This window comes from Arvicanthis niloticus, chromosome 6 (genome assembly GCF_011762505.2).
Source record: "Arvicanthis niloticus isolate mArvNil1 chromosome 6, mArvNil1.pat.X, whole genome shotgun sequence".
NCBI lineage: Eukaryota > Metazoa > Chordata > Mammalia > Rodentia > Muridae > Arvicanthis > Arvicanthis niloticus.
The window spans coordinates 83,855,062-83,871,315 of NC_047663.1; the positions used below are offsets into that span (position 1 = coordinate 83,855,062).

Genomic DNA, 16,254 nt, shown 5'->3' on the forward strand with positions numbered 1-16,254 from the left:
CCACCTAGTGGAGGCAGGTTATCTGGGTTTAAACCACGCCCCTACATCCTTCTTGCTGCGTGATTTGTAACATTCAAGTGCTTGGCTCAACTTCACCTGGCTACATTTTTGAGGATTCAGGGTCAGAACCTGTACGGTAAAGAGCAGCCCACTCCCAGCATCTCTAGCGGTCGGGTTAGAGTTTAATTTAAGCTTCTGGGTACCATGGCGATGGAGTGCTATAAATACCCTGGGGACTCACAGCCAGCCCGCTAGTTACTGCGCTCACGAGCCACCCCCATTTCCCACCAGGGCTCCGCTCGAGCTGCTGGGGTAGGCGTGGAAGAGAGCACGCCTGCGCTCTGTGCGCCAGTTCCCGCCCTCTGCTCTCAGGCTTGCTTTCTCCTGGCGCACCACCCACCCCTTGAAACCGCGATTTCATCTCCGCCTCCTACAGTGCATAATTCATTTCCTCCCCGGTGAAAGACATAACAACTCCCAGACCCCGGAGGACTCTTTGATAAGACAGTTGGAAATAGGATGGATGCAACCTGTCCTGCCAGCTCCAGGATAGCCACTGGTGTGGGAGAAATCCAGTCCAGTTAAATGACAGAAAGCAGCAAGACCGGGAGCTGGGAAAGGAGGCAGGCACCATGGAGACAAAAATGCCCTGCTTCTCCACTTGTTAAATTCCTGTGCGACCCCCCCCCCACCTCCCCCCTCTCCCTTCTACCCCTAAAGTCGATCTTGACGACAGCTCTGGTGGTGGAGGACGTGTGTGAAACCTCAGCTTGGAGTTCAGATCCCTCAGCTTTCTTGGCCCCTGCAGGTCTTGACTTCACCTGCCCTCCCAAATATCCAGGGCTTTCTCCCGTCACTCTGAACTGGCACACAACGAAATAGAAGCAGGAGTTCAAAGGTGGTCTATGCTAGAAACACTACCCAACTCCTTCCAACCAGACTGTGACCCTGACGGTTCTCTTCTCTAGGTCTCTGGCTCTTTAGGAAACCCAAGAGTGAAAACCCACTGGAGAGCTGGGGTTGAAGTTCAGTTGAAAGAGTGTTTTGCAGGAAGCCCTAGGAGGAGTTGGTAGCAGTGACGGGTACATCCCTGTAATCCCAGCATTCAGGAGGTGGAGGCTGGAGGATCAGAAATTCAGGGTCTTCCTCACTTACAAAGTGAGTTTGAAGCCAGCTACATGAGATCTCATCTTTAAAAAAAAAACATACAAACAAAAACAAACAAACAAAAAAAAACCCTCACTGGATAGCCGACTCCTGGGCCCTATTAGTAGACAGTCAGTCGTTTTGCCTTTCCGAGTCCCAGTCTATGGAATGGAACCAGTAAGAATATGGGCTAGACTCATTAGGCACAGGAATGGTTTCTCTTCTGGAAAATAAGCAGGCTGTCTTAGACTGGGTGCAGCTTGTTTCGAAGCACTGTATTAAGCACTGAGGACCCAGAGATAAATTAGAAATGTCTTCTGCCTGAACTCTCCTGTTATTGCCAAAGTTTCCTCCGCACAGACTTTCTCTCTGGCTTTGAGTGTATTTTCTCATCCTTGAAACCACCAGCCCAGGACACTATTATGAACCTCAAGTAACGCATGACTGAAGAAAGGGGACATTATTGGTTCAGTCACAGAACATGACAAACAGTGTGGGTCGGACAGCATGAGGTAGGGAGGTACAGTCACGGAGTGGGAAGACAAATCCCAGGAGAGGTTCTCCAAGCCTCCAGCCCTTAAAGTATGCAGATGCCAGCCAGAAACCACTTCTAAAATAGCTGTTTTCTCTCCCTATCTCCCTCTGTCTCTGTTTCTCCATCATTTCTCCTAACACTTACTTTATTGTTTTTTTATTGTGTGTCTATGTACATGTGATTGCTGGTACCTTCAGGCCAGAGGTGTCAGATCCCTTGGAGCAAGAGATACGGGCAGTTAGGAGCTGCCAGATGTGGGTGCTGGGAATGGAAGCCATGTCCTATTAGAAAGTAATACAAGCCCAGTGAGCACCTCTCCAGCCTCCCTCCCTCCCTCTCTCCTCCCCCACCCCCACTCAATTTCCCCTCCTCATTCTCCTGAAATGTTGCCCCATCTCTTAAGACACGTGTGGAAAATGGCCTTTCTTTATTGTTGCAGTGAACACTGACTTTAAGACCTGTGGTGGTGTCTCCTGTAAGCTACCTAACAGTAAATGCAAATGCAGACTTCGTGTGGCCAGTAGTCTCTGCTCAGCCCCAAAGATAAAGATATCCGTACTCTTGACTTCATTTTGTAAGTCAGAGAGTCCTAAGAGGAAGGCCAGGAAGGCTGCTTGTCTTCAGTTTGGATTCCTGCGGTTCAGTCACCTGTAGAATAACAACCAATTCAACCTATCACAAGGCTCAGCAGGTTTTACCTTTGGCATGCTTGCCCTGGGCCTCTGAATGCCTGGAGATGATTCACCAGGCATTGCGGGGGGGGGGGGGGGGGGGGGTGTGTAAGGCCACCATCTGTAGATTACATCACCCTGCTTGCAGCTTCTGGGAGATAACCTGGGATCCTAAGGCCTAAGCTTTAAAGAACCAATTCCTGTTCCAAGGCCTGGTCTAAAGGTATAGAGGAACAAGCCACTGGAAAATGCCAGGTGGTGGGCATCTGACATACAACACACTCATCCAGGCAGCTTGGAAAAAAAAGGCTCGAGTACGCGCGCACACACACACACACACACACACACACACACACACACACACACGCACGCACGCACACGCACGCACGCACGCACGCACGCACGCACGCACACACGCACACACACGCACACACACGCACACACGCACACACGCACACACACACACGCACACACGCACACACGCACACACGCACGCACACGCGCACGCGCACGCGCACGCGCACACGCACACACACACACACACACAATTAGACTTGTCATAAGCAGCCAAGCATACTTTTCAGAAAGGAAAGGACATGGGTTTTTTGTGTGTTTGCTTGCTTGGTTGTTTTTTTAGCAGGAAATAGCTCAGTTGAGCCACACTTTATAAAAGGGTGCTGGTTGTCAGCCAGGGTGCTCCAAGTGGATCCCTTGGTGATGGCTTAATCCCTTATTTTTCCTACTTCATTTTGCTTTTCCCAGCCAGTTGGAGGGACTCTAAGTTATTACATTTTCCTCAGAGGCAGAGGCAGGAGGATGCTGAGCTCAAGGCTATCCTGGGCTGCATAGGGAAAATGTAAAAAAAATATATATATATCCCGAACTCCAGTGTAAATACAATGAAGGATTAATGGTTGACCAGTCGTTTTAATGGTGCTAGGATGCTTGCGTCTCTTTTTAGCTCGATCCCTGGCCATCTTGAAGTTCAGCTTCCTCATCTACGGAATGAGTAGAAGTATACACTACCCTATCCCAGGGCTTTGTCGTGAAGATTATACATGGAAACACAAGCCTTATGTCACCAAGTGTTGGAAGTGGTGCCTCACACACCACACGTAATCCCAGCACTTGGGAGGCGGAGGTAGGAAGGGAAGATAACCATAGTTCAAGGCCAGCTTGATCTACACCATGAGTTCCAGACCAGCCAGAGCGGTATCTCCAAGGCAAAACCTCAAAACAAATTAGATGGTTTGCTGTGGGAAGAGTTCAGTGAGAAAGCTTACCTAGCAAGTTTGATGCCCTGGGTTTAATCCCTGATAGCACAGGAAAAAAAGAGGGGGTGGTGGGGTGGGCTAGAAGTATTTATAACTGTGAAGGCTTTGGCCCCATCAGAGGAAGTCTAGAGGAAGGGATCCAGCCGCTGGGTAGTGAGGACCTCCCTGAGATCTGAGATCCCTGACTTTGAAGCATAATATTGATGGAATGGGGAAGCCACACTCATCCCCTATGTCCTCGGGACATTTAGACGTGGTGGGCCCACCCTAAAATGCCTTGTCTATCAAAAGGAGCTGAAGCCCCAAACAGGGGATCCCCACACAGTACAGGGAGTTGGCTGGTTACTCCCCCCATTAAGGGATTCTGACAAGGCACTGGACTTCATTTTTCCAGTTCAGTTTCTTGCCTCAGGCATAGTTGAATTTGCACTGGGGGAAACACCAGACCTAAGAGGGAGCAGGCAGGGCAAAGCCAGAGGATTCTTGGCTGGATGACTCCATCTTCTTTTCCCCCTTAATTCAGTATTGTTAGTGTTCAAAACGTTTACTTATTCCTGTTTTAGAGTTTGCTTTTTCTTTTCCCCTTTCTTTCCTTCCTCTCTCTCTTTCCTTCCTTATTTTTATTTATCTATTTATTTATTTTCCCCCTATGTTTGCTATTTTGACTCAGCCTGGAACTTTTGGATTTAAGTAATCCTTCCTCAGACTCTTGAGTAGCTGAGAGACAGGTGCACTTCACTATGACTGGCAAAATATGACCTTCCTTCTCCTCCCTTGCCACCCGCTAGAAGTCCTCTTAGGGAAGCAGATCCATAGCATTCCTAATTTTAGGGACCCTAAGGAAAGCCAGCTACATTTGCAAATTACGGAGGGGAGGGTTGAAACAACACGGGGAGAATTGAATAGGAGGGAGACAGATGGTGTGAGGGCTGGGGGAAGGGACGAGAGATCCTGGAAAACTTATGTTCGCCGATTTGCAAGAATGTTTTCACTTAACCACTTCTTGCCTGACTCCTGATTCTCAATCACAGAAAACAGGGTGTGTCAAGATTTGGGGCCACATGCCCCAAGAGCCTGGACACTCCGGTGTGGAGAGAGCCTAGCCTTCTGGGGCAGAGCAGGGGTGGTCGGCGATTGGGACTGTCCCACGAGGGGGCGCGTCTCGGGCTCTAGGACCCGCCCTTCGCGCGCTGGGCGCGGGGAGGAGACCCGGGAACCCCGGAGCCCGGCGCTCCGCCTCCCGTTTCCGGGGCAGCGCAGTTACCTGCACCGCCGCAGCCACACCTGGCGGAGGCAGAAGTCTCGGGACGCGCGGCGGGGCTCCGGCAGTGGCTGCGGGGCGGCGGCGGCGGCGTGGAGCGCAGAGCGCGGCGGCAGGGACAGGCAGGCGGCGGCTCGGGCCGCTCTCCCGGCTGGCTGGCCGCGTACTCGGGCCGGCTGGGCGCCGCGGCGGGCGCACATGGCAGCGTGAGAGGCGGACGGCGCGGGGCTGGGGCCGCAGGGCCGCATGGACAGAGGCGCCACTCCGGCCGGCCCCCGTTAGGGCCCCCGATCCGCGGGCGCCACCCCCCGATCATGCTGCCTCGGCGGCCGCCTGGACCCAAAGCGGCCGGCCCGAGCCGCTGAGCCCCGTGGCGGCCGTGAGCTGCATGGGGGAGCGCGGGCCAGGCTCGGGAAGATGCCCCGGCCGGAGTTGCCCCTGCCGGAGGGCTGGGAGGAGGCGCGCGACTTCGACGGCAAGGTCTACTACATAGATCACAGGAACCGCACCACCAGCTGGATCGACCCGCGGGACAGGTAGGACCCAGAGTGCTCCGACCCGGACCGGGCACCGCGCCTGGGCCGCACCTGCCCTTGGTGTGCAGGGGGAGTCTGCGTGTCCCTTAACAGGTCTTAGTTTGCCCCCCATCCACACCCTCACCCTTCTTTGAGCTATACTCCTGCCCTGAAAGCTGCAGAGAGGGGCGGACGCCAAACGGACCGCCCGCAGCCAGCCCCAGGTGGAGGACTTAGGCCCTAGTGGCACCTGCCCAGAGTTTTGACCTTAAGCTCTAGCAGGGTCCCCGACCCCTTTAGAAAGCGAGGTCTGGCCAGGGTGAAGGCAAAGGCTAAGCCAGGTGAGGCGAATCTTCCCTGGGGACTCCCTTGGCTGAGAGGGGGTGGTTCTGGCATGGAGGGGTGGTAGGGAGCCCACAGGTCGCTGGGAGACCACTGGAGGAAGGACATTCTGTTTGGCGAAGAGAAAGCAGCTTTTTGACAGGTGCTTCGTTGGCTGCGGAGAAAAGCTTTGGAGCAAGTCTGGGGAAGCCGGAGGTGGGAGGGGAAGGAGGGAGCGCGGGGGAGGGCTGAAGCGGGAGACTGGTTCTCCAGGAATCTCACAGCAAGTTGGAAGCTGTTAGGATGCAGATAGAGGTGAGAGGCCTCTGGTAAAGCCCTGCCTCTAGCCTCCTCTCCTCCCTTTCTTCCTTCTGGGGCCAGAGGCTCCTCAATTCTGACCTGGGTGGGCACCTCGGGGGAGGGGGTGTATGTAGCTCGAGCTTTTACTGAGGCAGGTAGAATCTTACCGTCCCAGACTCCTTCCCACTTTCAGCTACTCACATCTGGCCCAGATCTGCTCTGGGAAGAGGGGAGTCGTCCTTGGCTGAAAAAGTGTGTGGTCAAAGTGTCCTAGGAATGTTGAATTTTCACCTGGTCTGTGACCTTGGGGGTTTGGTGCCAGTGAAGCCACCCGGGGTGAATTCGTTGGACCTTTCATCTTATGGGGTTCAGATGCGGGGATCTGAGAAGTCCAGAATGGGGTGCATAGCAAGATGAGGGTTAAAGAGAAAAAAAAAAGCAGAAAGCAATGAGTTCGCTTCCTCTTGAGTTCATTCATTCACTCACCCATTCATCATTTCTTGAGTTTCTACTCTTTGCTCAGCGCTAGTCTTCTTTACGTAATTAGGGAAGAGAAAAAATTAATACTACAGAGTGTTAGGCAGGCTGCTTTGGTCTTTTGGTCTCAGTTTCCCCAAGTGTCGGCTTGGAAAAGAAGGAGTAATAATGGGTGGGAACTCAGGAGCTAGAAAGACGGGCCAGCCAGGGCTACCTAGTGAGACACAAAAGCTGGAAAGTTTATAGAAAACACAAGCCCAATTCCCTCCCATCTGCCTCACTCCACCTCTTCCCCCTTCTTTCTCTGTGTGTATGTTTAATAATGGTGTGCATGCATGTTTAATAGTGTGCGTGCACGTGGGGGTCAGTGGACAGCTTGTAAGAGTCCATTAGCCCCTTCCGCCTTACAGCCTCCGTCGATCAAACCCGGGTCAGGGTCAGGGTCAATAGCAAACGGCTTAACCCACTGAGCCATCTCACCAACCCTCAACTCCAGTTTCCCCGTGTTTATTTGTTTGCTTGTTTATTGCTTATTGACTTTGGATCTTTGAGATAAGATCTTTACCAAGTAGCCTTGGCTGGCCTGGAGATCTGCCTGCCTCTGCCTCCAGAGGGCTGGGATTAAAATGGAGCACTACTTTACCCAGCTTAGTTTTCTCATTTTTGAAACGTAAGAGAAAATCTGGAACCCAGGGATGTGATTTGCTCCTAGTGTTTGGCCCTTTCTACTTACTATTTTATTTATTTATTTATTTATTTATTTATTTAATAAAACCTCTAATCTTATTTGTTCCCCCCAAGGCCTCTCAGAGCAAGCTACCCCAGGGGGCTCTGTAACTGTGCTGGGGAGCTTGACAACTTATTACCCCTTAGAACAAACAACTTCAAGCTTATATGTCCTACAACGTAAGTTCCTGCAGCTGAGCTCAGGGTGCTGCTAGCAGTAGGGCGATGTGTTGGGGGTGGGGGTGAGCACTGAGTCGCCAGCCTCGATGACGACCGTGCATCTGAGGGAATAATAAAGCATACAAAACTTCTCAAAAAATACCAGTCATCCATGTTGGCTAGAAGATAAATCTGCCAGGTAGTAGACTTGTGTGCGCGTCTGTGACTTCCTGGTATGGCTACCCAAACTGTTGCTTAATACTCGCCTTTACAGCAACTCATTAAACATGTTTCGAATCGTTTTCACACATGGGAAACTAGCAATATCTATTGCCATTACTAGAAAAGAATCTTTAAAAAGATACCACTCTACATTGACTAGACTGCTTACTATGAATCGCCTTCTGCACCAGGCCAGGCCCAAGCAACCTCTGCCTTTAGACAGATTGCCTTGGTGAGAAATCATAGTCATAGCGGTGCTTGGTGAGCTGTTCACAGTCTTAACCTCGTCATCCCATCTGCACTGGGTTTCTACGAAGCCCCCTGGGCTTGGGGTCAGGGCTGGGGATCACTCTTGATCCCCAGCCAGCTTTGAGAGGTTTGAGGCGCAGCTACCCAGAGCATGCTTGCTTCTCTATCTTTGGAATTTCTTGTATACCTGCTTAGGGGTTGTGCCTTTTAACCCGGCCTGTGTGGGCATGGCCTCATTGCTTATCCTCGGTGAGGTTTGAGTGCTTTCCATGGGTGATGGAAGCGGTTGCTTAAGTGTTCTCCATGAGGTTCCCAGTCCTATCATTTCAACCTTCCTGTCACTCCGTACCCCAGCTGGTTATGGGAGAGAAGGAGTTATGTAGGGGTAGCTCAGGACCATTCAGCTTGAAGCAATTTAACAAAGCTTAAAAGAGCTGAGGGGTTGTGTGTGGGGTTAGTGGGGGAGAGGTAAATTCTCCCAGAGTAGTTAGTTAATAACTACTCTCTATAACTAGTTAATGGTGTAAAACAAACAAGTGAAAAAACATATTTAAGAAAATTCCACTCCTTTAGAGTGTGTGTATCTGAGCGTACATCACAGCCATGCCCACCCATTCCCCTGGATTTCAAAGAAGTAAGTCAAATGGTCCTTCAGTTGGAAAAGGGATTTCTCAGCCACCAAGGACAAAATAGTGTCTCCGGTTACCAACCCTAAAGAATGTCTTGGCACATTCCGCCCTCTGGGACTAAGCTGTTTTGTGTGCTGTCCATGGAGCTGCTGGGGGTAGAGAATCCAGTTTTCAGCTCCCCCTTTCACCAGGGGGGTGGAAGAGCAGCCAAGCAGCCAACTCTGCCAACTCTCTCCCCTTTTCACCCAGCGAAGACCGGGAGGCTGGAATTCCTGAGGACCGTTGTCCCAACAACGGGAGAGGGTCCAGTGGGCAGCTTGGACCCTGCCCACTGGGCCAAAGGCTGCAGTAGCACCCAGGCTTTACCCAAGTCAAAGCCAATTGGGAGGGACAGGTCCCTAGAGAACCAGGTGCTGCAGGTCATACCTGAATACCCTCCTTAGATCTGGGTGCCTTTTGCATTGGAACATAGGTGCTTCTGGAAGCTGCCAGCAAAGGACCAGCCTCCTGCTGTGTTCAGCTTCATGGTCTGTAAAAAACAAATGCACCAATTGTTCCTTGAGGAAGACTGGATCATGGAGACTGGCTCTACAGAGAAGATTCCTGAAGCCTGCTCCTGGCTTTGTGTTCAGACCTTGTGAGACTCCCTGGGAACTCTGAACATTTTGGGGGGTCCAGTAACAAGTCCAGTAGCTCAGGATTCAGCTGTCTCCCCAACCATCACCAAACAGCCAATGTTTATCAACCTATTCAGAAATGATTTTTGTTGTAGGAACTTAAGTCTGCAGTAGTTGAAGGCCTTCATCCAGGCCCTCTTAGTCCAGTGGAAGAACATGACTGTTCCCCACCTACCTACTATATATGAGGGCTTCTGCACATAATTTCTGGGCCCAGTGAACTCCAGGTTCATAACTTCTGCCATAGAGAAACTTGCAAACTGCTTGTCATCCTCGATAAGCCCTCTGTTTGGTGGAGAACGGATAATGGTTGAGCGTTTTACTGTATTCAGGAGGGCAGCTGAGAGGAAACTTTCCATGAGTTGTTAGTTCTGTAAATCCCCCCGTCAGCCCTGGGACTTGAATTATCTGAGGTTCTGGGAGACTAAATGCAGTGAAGCCACACATAATAAGTACTTACTTACTAATTTTTAATAACGTTGGGGATTGAACCTTGGGCCTCAGGATTGCTAAGCAAATGCCCTACAGATGAGCTACTTGCCCCAGGTGTCACCCAATGTTTGCAAAACTATCTGAATGTTAGGCATGCTGAATCTAGACAGAACCTGGTTTTTTTTTCCTATTTATTTGTTTGTTTTTACATTCATTTATTTTTATTTTATGTGCATTGGTGTTTTGATGTATGTCTGCCTGAGGGTGCTGGTTCCCTTAGAATTTCAGTTATAGAAGTTATGAGCTGTCATGTGGTTGCTGGCAATTGAACCCAGGTCCTCTGGAAGAGCAGCCAGTGCTCTAGACCTCTGATCCACCTCTCCAGCCCCTCCCATTGGTTGATTGATTGGTTGGTTGGTTGGTTGGTTGGTTGGTTGTAGCAGTGTTGGGATAGAACTCAGCTTCCAGCCCACACTGACTTGCTGACTCAGGACCTCTGTTCCACTGCGGCAGGAATTTGGCCTTGGGAAATGGAAGTGGGCCAGGAACAGTTTCACTTACCTGTGGCCATTCTGCTGTGGCCATGGTCACCCAGGTGGCAAGTATGGATAATGGAAACGTGTGGGTGTTTCGATCCTGGAATCTTGGGTCCACCACTTGACCTCTAGTGACTTTGCCAAATGTCTGTATCCTCTCTGCACCTTGGTTTTGCCTGTTTGTTTTTATTTGTTTGTCTTTGCATGAGGAGTTACACATAAACCACCAATGGAGGCTGTGTGATCTGAAGAAGCAGCAGCAGGCAGGATGGTTGGTCGGCATAGAGACTGGCAGAGACCGGAGGCACTGGAGAATGTCACTTCTTCAGCTCTTACTAGGAAAAGTACCTGTGAGATTCCTAAATCAACCAGAGGCTGGGTCTCCACCCAGCCGTGCAGTTAGGATCAGCCTTTCTGATGACATAATCCAGGCTTCTGATTTCACTGATGAAACTCAGACAAGTGACTTAGCCAAGGTCACACAGCAAATCAATTTCAGCCTTGAGTAAAAGTTGAAGCTCCTCTTTCTCTTATGGAAACTTTTCCCTAAATACCAGCTCTGGGCTCTCCTAAACCCTGGTGATTTGATGAGCTGTTCATGATCATTTTTGGCTGTGCTAGCCAAGCAAGTCTCATCCGTGTCGAGCCATTTGTGTGCAGGGTCTCGGGAATTGGTGATACACGCATGGAACAGTGAGAGGCTGGCAATCAGATGAGAAGTTTTTATTGGTTAACATGGATTTAGGGACATTTCTACTGTTGTCACATTCCAAGTTTACATTGTGATCACTTTGCTTAGGTGGGAGTGTCACAGGTCTGCTGGGGAGTTGGTCCAAAGCTGTGTGTTTCATGCTTACACTCCTAATGTCCCGTGCACACACACTTACAACACTAATACCTGCATGCCAGTTATCTGAGGGCTTTTCTACCAGCATCCAGGCTTCAGCTTAGCCAGACATGATGGAATACCCCTGTAATCCCAGCACCCAAGGAGCTAAAGCAAAAGAATAATGCGTTTGAGGCTAGCCTGGTCTATATAATACCATGGTATCCCCATTCCATGAACACCTACTATGCAAGGGAACATTCTGTGTCAATTGTAAGAAATAGGTTATAAAACACTACTTGAGATAAATAAGAAGAAACGAAAGAGGTTTGGAAGCCCACCAGGGTGTGAAGCCATAATAGTGATGCCGCGTGTTGAGTTTTAAGTCTGAGCTGCTCTGTGGGTTCAGCATTTGTGTTGGGATCCCATTTAGTCCTTTCAACAGCTGTAGAAAGTCAATAGGATCACCGTTCCATCTTCAGATGGGGAAACTTAGAAAGGTTAAGTCAAAAATTAATACCCAGCAAAGCAGGCCTCTCGGTCAATACCCCATCTATTTAGTAGTCACCTGCTCCGGCTTGATCTGTGTCAGGCCCACAACGAGCCCTTTGACAAGTTGGGCTGGAGTTACCAAGTCCTCTCAGAAGGAGCAAATCTGACGTTGATCTCAGGAGAAGATGCCACTAAAGTCCCTTGACTGGAGAAGCCAGTGGTGGCCCCTCCGTGGCAGCTTAGGAAGGTTGTTTGGAAACTATTCTACTTTCTGGGCACAGAAGCCATGAGGATGAGAGACCAGGGAAAGAGTCAGAAGAGACTCTGAAAGATGCAAAGTTGTGCAGTGAGGTCATAATCCTTTCCAAGTCCCTTGGGCAAATCTGCCAGCCAGGGAATGAGTAACAGAGGAGGCAGCAGCTCCTCTCTGTCCTTATCCCTCCCCCTTCTAGGGGAGGGCTTAGCCAAACTGACCTGATTTTCCAATCCCCTAGGGTCCCAGGTAGCCGTGAGAGAAACACTGCCCTTTTGAAGAGAGAGAATCAAGTTGCCTTAGTTACCAGGAAGGCTGGCATGTCAAGTGCAGGTGCACAAAAGGAGAGATAGGCTTGACTGTGTGAGAGCAAGAGGTGGCTAGCATGTTGCCTCAGGGAGACTTCATGGCCAGGATTCGAGGGCATCTTCAGGGAATGCTAACCCAGTGGCTGGTGGCTGTCCATGTAGCGTTAAGAGCTTGCAGAAAACATGTGGCCCTTCTTAGCCCCCCCTTACTCGGTCCCCCTCCCTGGGATCCAGATAAGTGGAATCAACTTCACTTAAAGAACTGGCTTCAGCAGCGTTTCTGGCACTGGCAAATGGCTCTTTGAAGAGGGAGCACTTCACCCTGGAGAGGACCAAGAGCTGGACCTGTGCTGAGTCCGCATGGAAAGGCCACACCGTGCCTCTCCCCATCTTGAAGCCCTATTTCAGAATGTGATAGCGGGAGAGAAAAACTTCGATATTTTTTATAAATTAATTAACCTCCGTATAGAAGCCATTTAAGCCTCTAGCTCCTAGGCAGGAAACCTCTTACCAACATAAGGTGGTGGAATTGGGAGGGCAGGATACGCAGGCATTCAGTGTGGTTGGGTGAGGAGAGCATTCTATAAAAATGCTTGTCTGAGAAGAGTAGATGGGTTGAGAGAATAGGGAGGGGGGAACAAAAAGAAAGGACAAGTGTGTGGGGTCACGTGCTTCCCCTGCCCCCCACTCCCCCAGTGCCTCCTAGATGCTTCTACCCGTGACATCTCCCAGTTGAGAAGAAACGAGATCTTTCAGTTTCAAATGTCTGCCAAAGAAAAGGGACCGAGGCTTAAATTCTCGATCAATGGTCAGCCAGGGAGGGGGGAAATGAAGCTGCGTCAAGATTAGGGACACCTTTGTTGGCTTTTTCTTTTTTTCTTAGCTCTCCATTCATCACTGGCTGGCAGCAGGGACACCAGGCCGGCAGCAGCTGCTGGATTTCCCCAGTCGGCTGCCTGCTGTTGTCCCATCCTGGTTTGGTAGCAGTCTCTCCCCAACCCCCGGCCCCACCCCCACCCCACACCTTGGCTTCTCCTGTCCCTGGGCCGTCATTGGAGTATCCCTGGGATTCACCAAGGACTGGCAAAGCGACTTGGAGGGATAAGGTGTCGAGATCCAGGCGTCAGGTGTCTGCTCAAATGAGATGATCGAAATAACCTTCCCACCTTGCCTCGATGGGCAGCTTTATCAAGCTCCCTGAGCGTTTCTCTGTGTACTTCAGGAATGGTTTGCGAGTGCGAACCAATGCAGTTTGAGTTCTGAGAGAAAGGGGAACCAAAGGGAAGGGACTTTAGTAAATAAATACAGCAAAAGAAATAGATACAGCTGTCAATGTACATACTTTCTCTCTCTCGGGAGTGGGGGGAACACACTCGTGGTCGTACTCACCCTAAGTACAGGCCATCCCACCGTTCCCTACACTCCATAAAGATCACTGGAGGGCACTAAGTCAAATCTGGCACTCTTGCCACTAGCAAATGACATTGAACTGACTCCTTCTCCTTAACTGTAAAATAGGGAGAGGCAAAATATGCCATATCTACCCCAGAAGTTTGTTTGGAGAGATAATACTAATTTGTATGATCACAAGCACCCTAATACCAGGCTTTACAAGTGAAGCCATTACTAACTAGGTAGACTGACTTACCCACCTGTTTTAGTAGAGGAACAAGCCCCACCGTTTCCTCCTTCCTACCTAAAGTCTCTCAATGGCCATAGCTCCCTTGAACCAGGCTGACATGAGTGCTTGCCTGCCAACCATCTTGGCAGCACTCACTATATAAATAAATCAATAAACTTTTTCCTCTTGGGTCTTATCAGAGGCAAGCCCTTCTTTGGAATTTCTTGAGTGAAGTGACTTGCGGGTGAGCTGGCACCAGGACTGTGTGCATGGAGCAGGAGCAATGACTTTGTGCCTGTCATGGCAGAGCTAAGAAGGAGCATTCTCTTTGTAACTGCTTTGCTGGTGGGTCACTTCCCTTCATCTCTTTCCCTTTAGCTGCTGGAGAATATGGGGATTTGGGCAAGCTTGGGGTGCAGAAGCCCTCCCACCCTCCCGCATTTATCAGTCCCACCCAGCCAGGTGTTGGCCATTCACTCCACAGGTATTTATGGAGTGCCCATGGTGCTTCGGATCAGAGCAAAGTCCCACAGTAGTGGGGTGGACGCTTCGTTGAGGAAGACTAGCCAACAGTTAAACAGATAGTGTCATTGTGACCTGGGACTTGGATCTCTCAAATCCCTTTACCCATGTGAGGAAAACAGACACACCATGCTGGTGGTATGAAGTCTGGTTGGAAACTGGAGACCTTTGTGCCCGCCCTAGGGTGTTCCTGAGCTTGCTGTGGTGAGCTGGTCTGAGTGCTAGGAAGGTAAATTGTGAAATATGAGGTCTCCCAATTCATGGGATTTACTATGGATTGGCGAGTGACATAGCATTCATGGAACTATGCAAATTCACGGAACTGTGCAAATTCAGCTAGAGGTGATGGGGCCCTTTGAGTCCATTTCCTTCCTCCCCCCGTCTCATCTCTTGTTAAATGACTGGATGTCATTTAACAAATATTTATTGGACGGCGTGCCTGGAATATGCCAGCCTGCGTTCTACACTGGTGAATCAGCATCCAGTATCACTACAGAAGCGGTTGCCCTCCTGAAGCTTATCTTGCAGAGTACTCCCTGATCACCAACCTTCAGGAGGTATCGGAAGGCCTCAGAGCAGTGGTCCTCGACCTTCCCAATGCTGCGACCCTTTAATACAGTCCCTCATGTCGTGGTGACCCCTAACCAAAAGATTCTTTTCTTTCCTCTTAAAGATTTATTTAATTTATATGAGTACACTGTAGCTGTCTTTAGACACACCAGAAGAGGGCATCGGATCTCATGACAGATGGTTGTGAGCTACCATGTGGTTGCTGGGAATTGAACTCAGGACCTCTGGAAGAGCAGTCAGTGCTCTTAACCCTGAGCCATCTCTCCAGCCCCAAGATTATTTTCTTTGCTGCTCCATCACTATTTTTGCTACTGTTATGAATCATAATAAAAAATCTGTGTTTTCTGATGGTCTCAGATGACCCCTGTGAAAGGGTTATTTGACACCCCCACCCCTACCCCAAGGGGTCAAAAGTCACAGGTTGAGAACCACTGACTCAGGAAGTAGAGAAGGGGAGGTGGAGAGTCTAAAGTCACTCTGGGAGAGTTCCAGTTCGGACTACAGTATGTGGCAAGACCCTGCCTCCAAAAGAAAAAGAGAATAGAAAATCCTCAGTTGATTCTAGGGTGTAGCTAGATTCAAGAATCATAGGTATAGTTAAATATCTGCTTTCCAGTAGAGTTGAAATGAGATTATGTGGAAATACTGCATGAAGGGCACCCAGGTGACTATCATCTGAAAGCATGTTATTATACACTTCTACTTGGAAACACTGAGTTGGTTCAGGAAGTGGTGAAGTAGGCATCTAGGGGATGTCAGATGCTTTGCTCTTTGTCGTCTTCCCTCTTCTATACCTGTCTTGGTGTTGTTTTCCTGATGTGTGAACTATAGAAGGCTCCTTGCCTTCTGTGGATGGGAAAATATCCCACCCCCATTGGGGTGCTTTTAAATCAATCTGCCTACGCTGTTTAGTGTTGTCAGCCTTGGGGCTAGGCTCAGCTTCCTTTCCACCTGAAGGACTAGCTCGGGATTCTACCCAGGCACCTTCATCCACCAGCCCCTTGAAGAGAGGCTGCCCCACCTCCATCATAGCTTGTTGGCCAGAACTGATCCTGTCTAGTGCTTATTAAGACTTGACACTGTATCAATCTCTGGGCTGTGTGCTTTGTATTATCCAGCTTCGCCCAAGAAACAATGCTGAGACAAAATCTCTTGCCATCTCCATCCTGATGACCAGGAAACCCGGGTGTAGGGAACTGGAAACTTGCTCGTGGTTGCAAAGCTACTAAGTAGCAAAACTGACATTTGAACCACCTCACCACCCTTTCAAGTTCTTCGCCATTCTCTAAGTCAGGCCATGCTAAGCTATTTAGGAGAGCAGTACTGAGTTGGTTTGATTATTTCAGCCAGAGCTTTCTTGACTTACTGGGATCCCTTCATGGCTACTTAAAGTCACTTAGGGCTTTCTGCTTGGTCTACTCCTGTTTTAGCAGATGTGCCTCAGTAGGGTTGTAGGGTTGGTGTGTTCTTCTTCGTCCACTTGGTTTGTCAGCATCTCTCCAGGTAATGCTTTCTTTGGCTTAAGCTTCTAT

At 49.8% G+C, this 16,254-nt stretch overlaps 1 protein-coding gene across 1 annotated transcript in view; it reads left to right on the plus strand.

The window, feature by feature from the left end:
* The first annotated feature begins 5,164 nt into the window (after positions 1–5,164).
* The window catches only part of Wwc1 (WW and C2 domain containing 1), a 142,089-nt gene continuing 130,999 nt past the window's right edge, over positions 5,165–16,254 (plus strand). Inside the window, exon 1 of the mRNA XM_034506982.2 lies at positions 5,165–5,423. Coding sequence (XP_034362873.1) covers positions 5,305–5,423 — 119 coding nt within the window. The 5' untranslated portion in view covers positions 5,165–5,304. The remainder of the gene's footprint in view (positions 5,424–16,254) is intronic.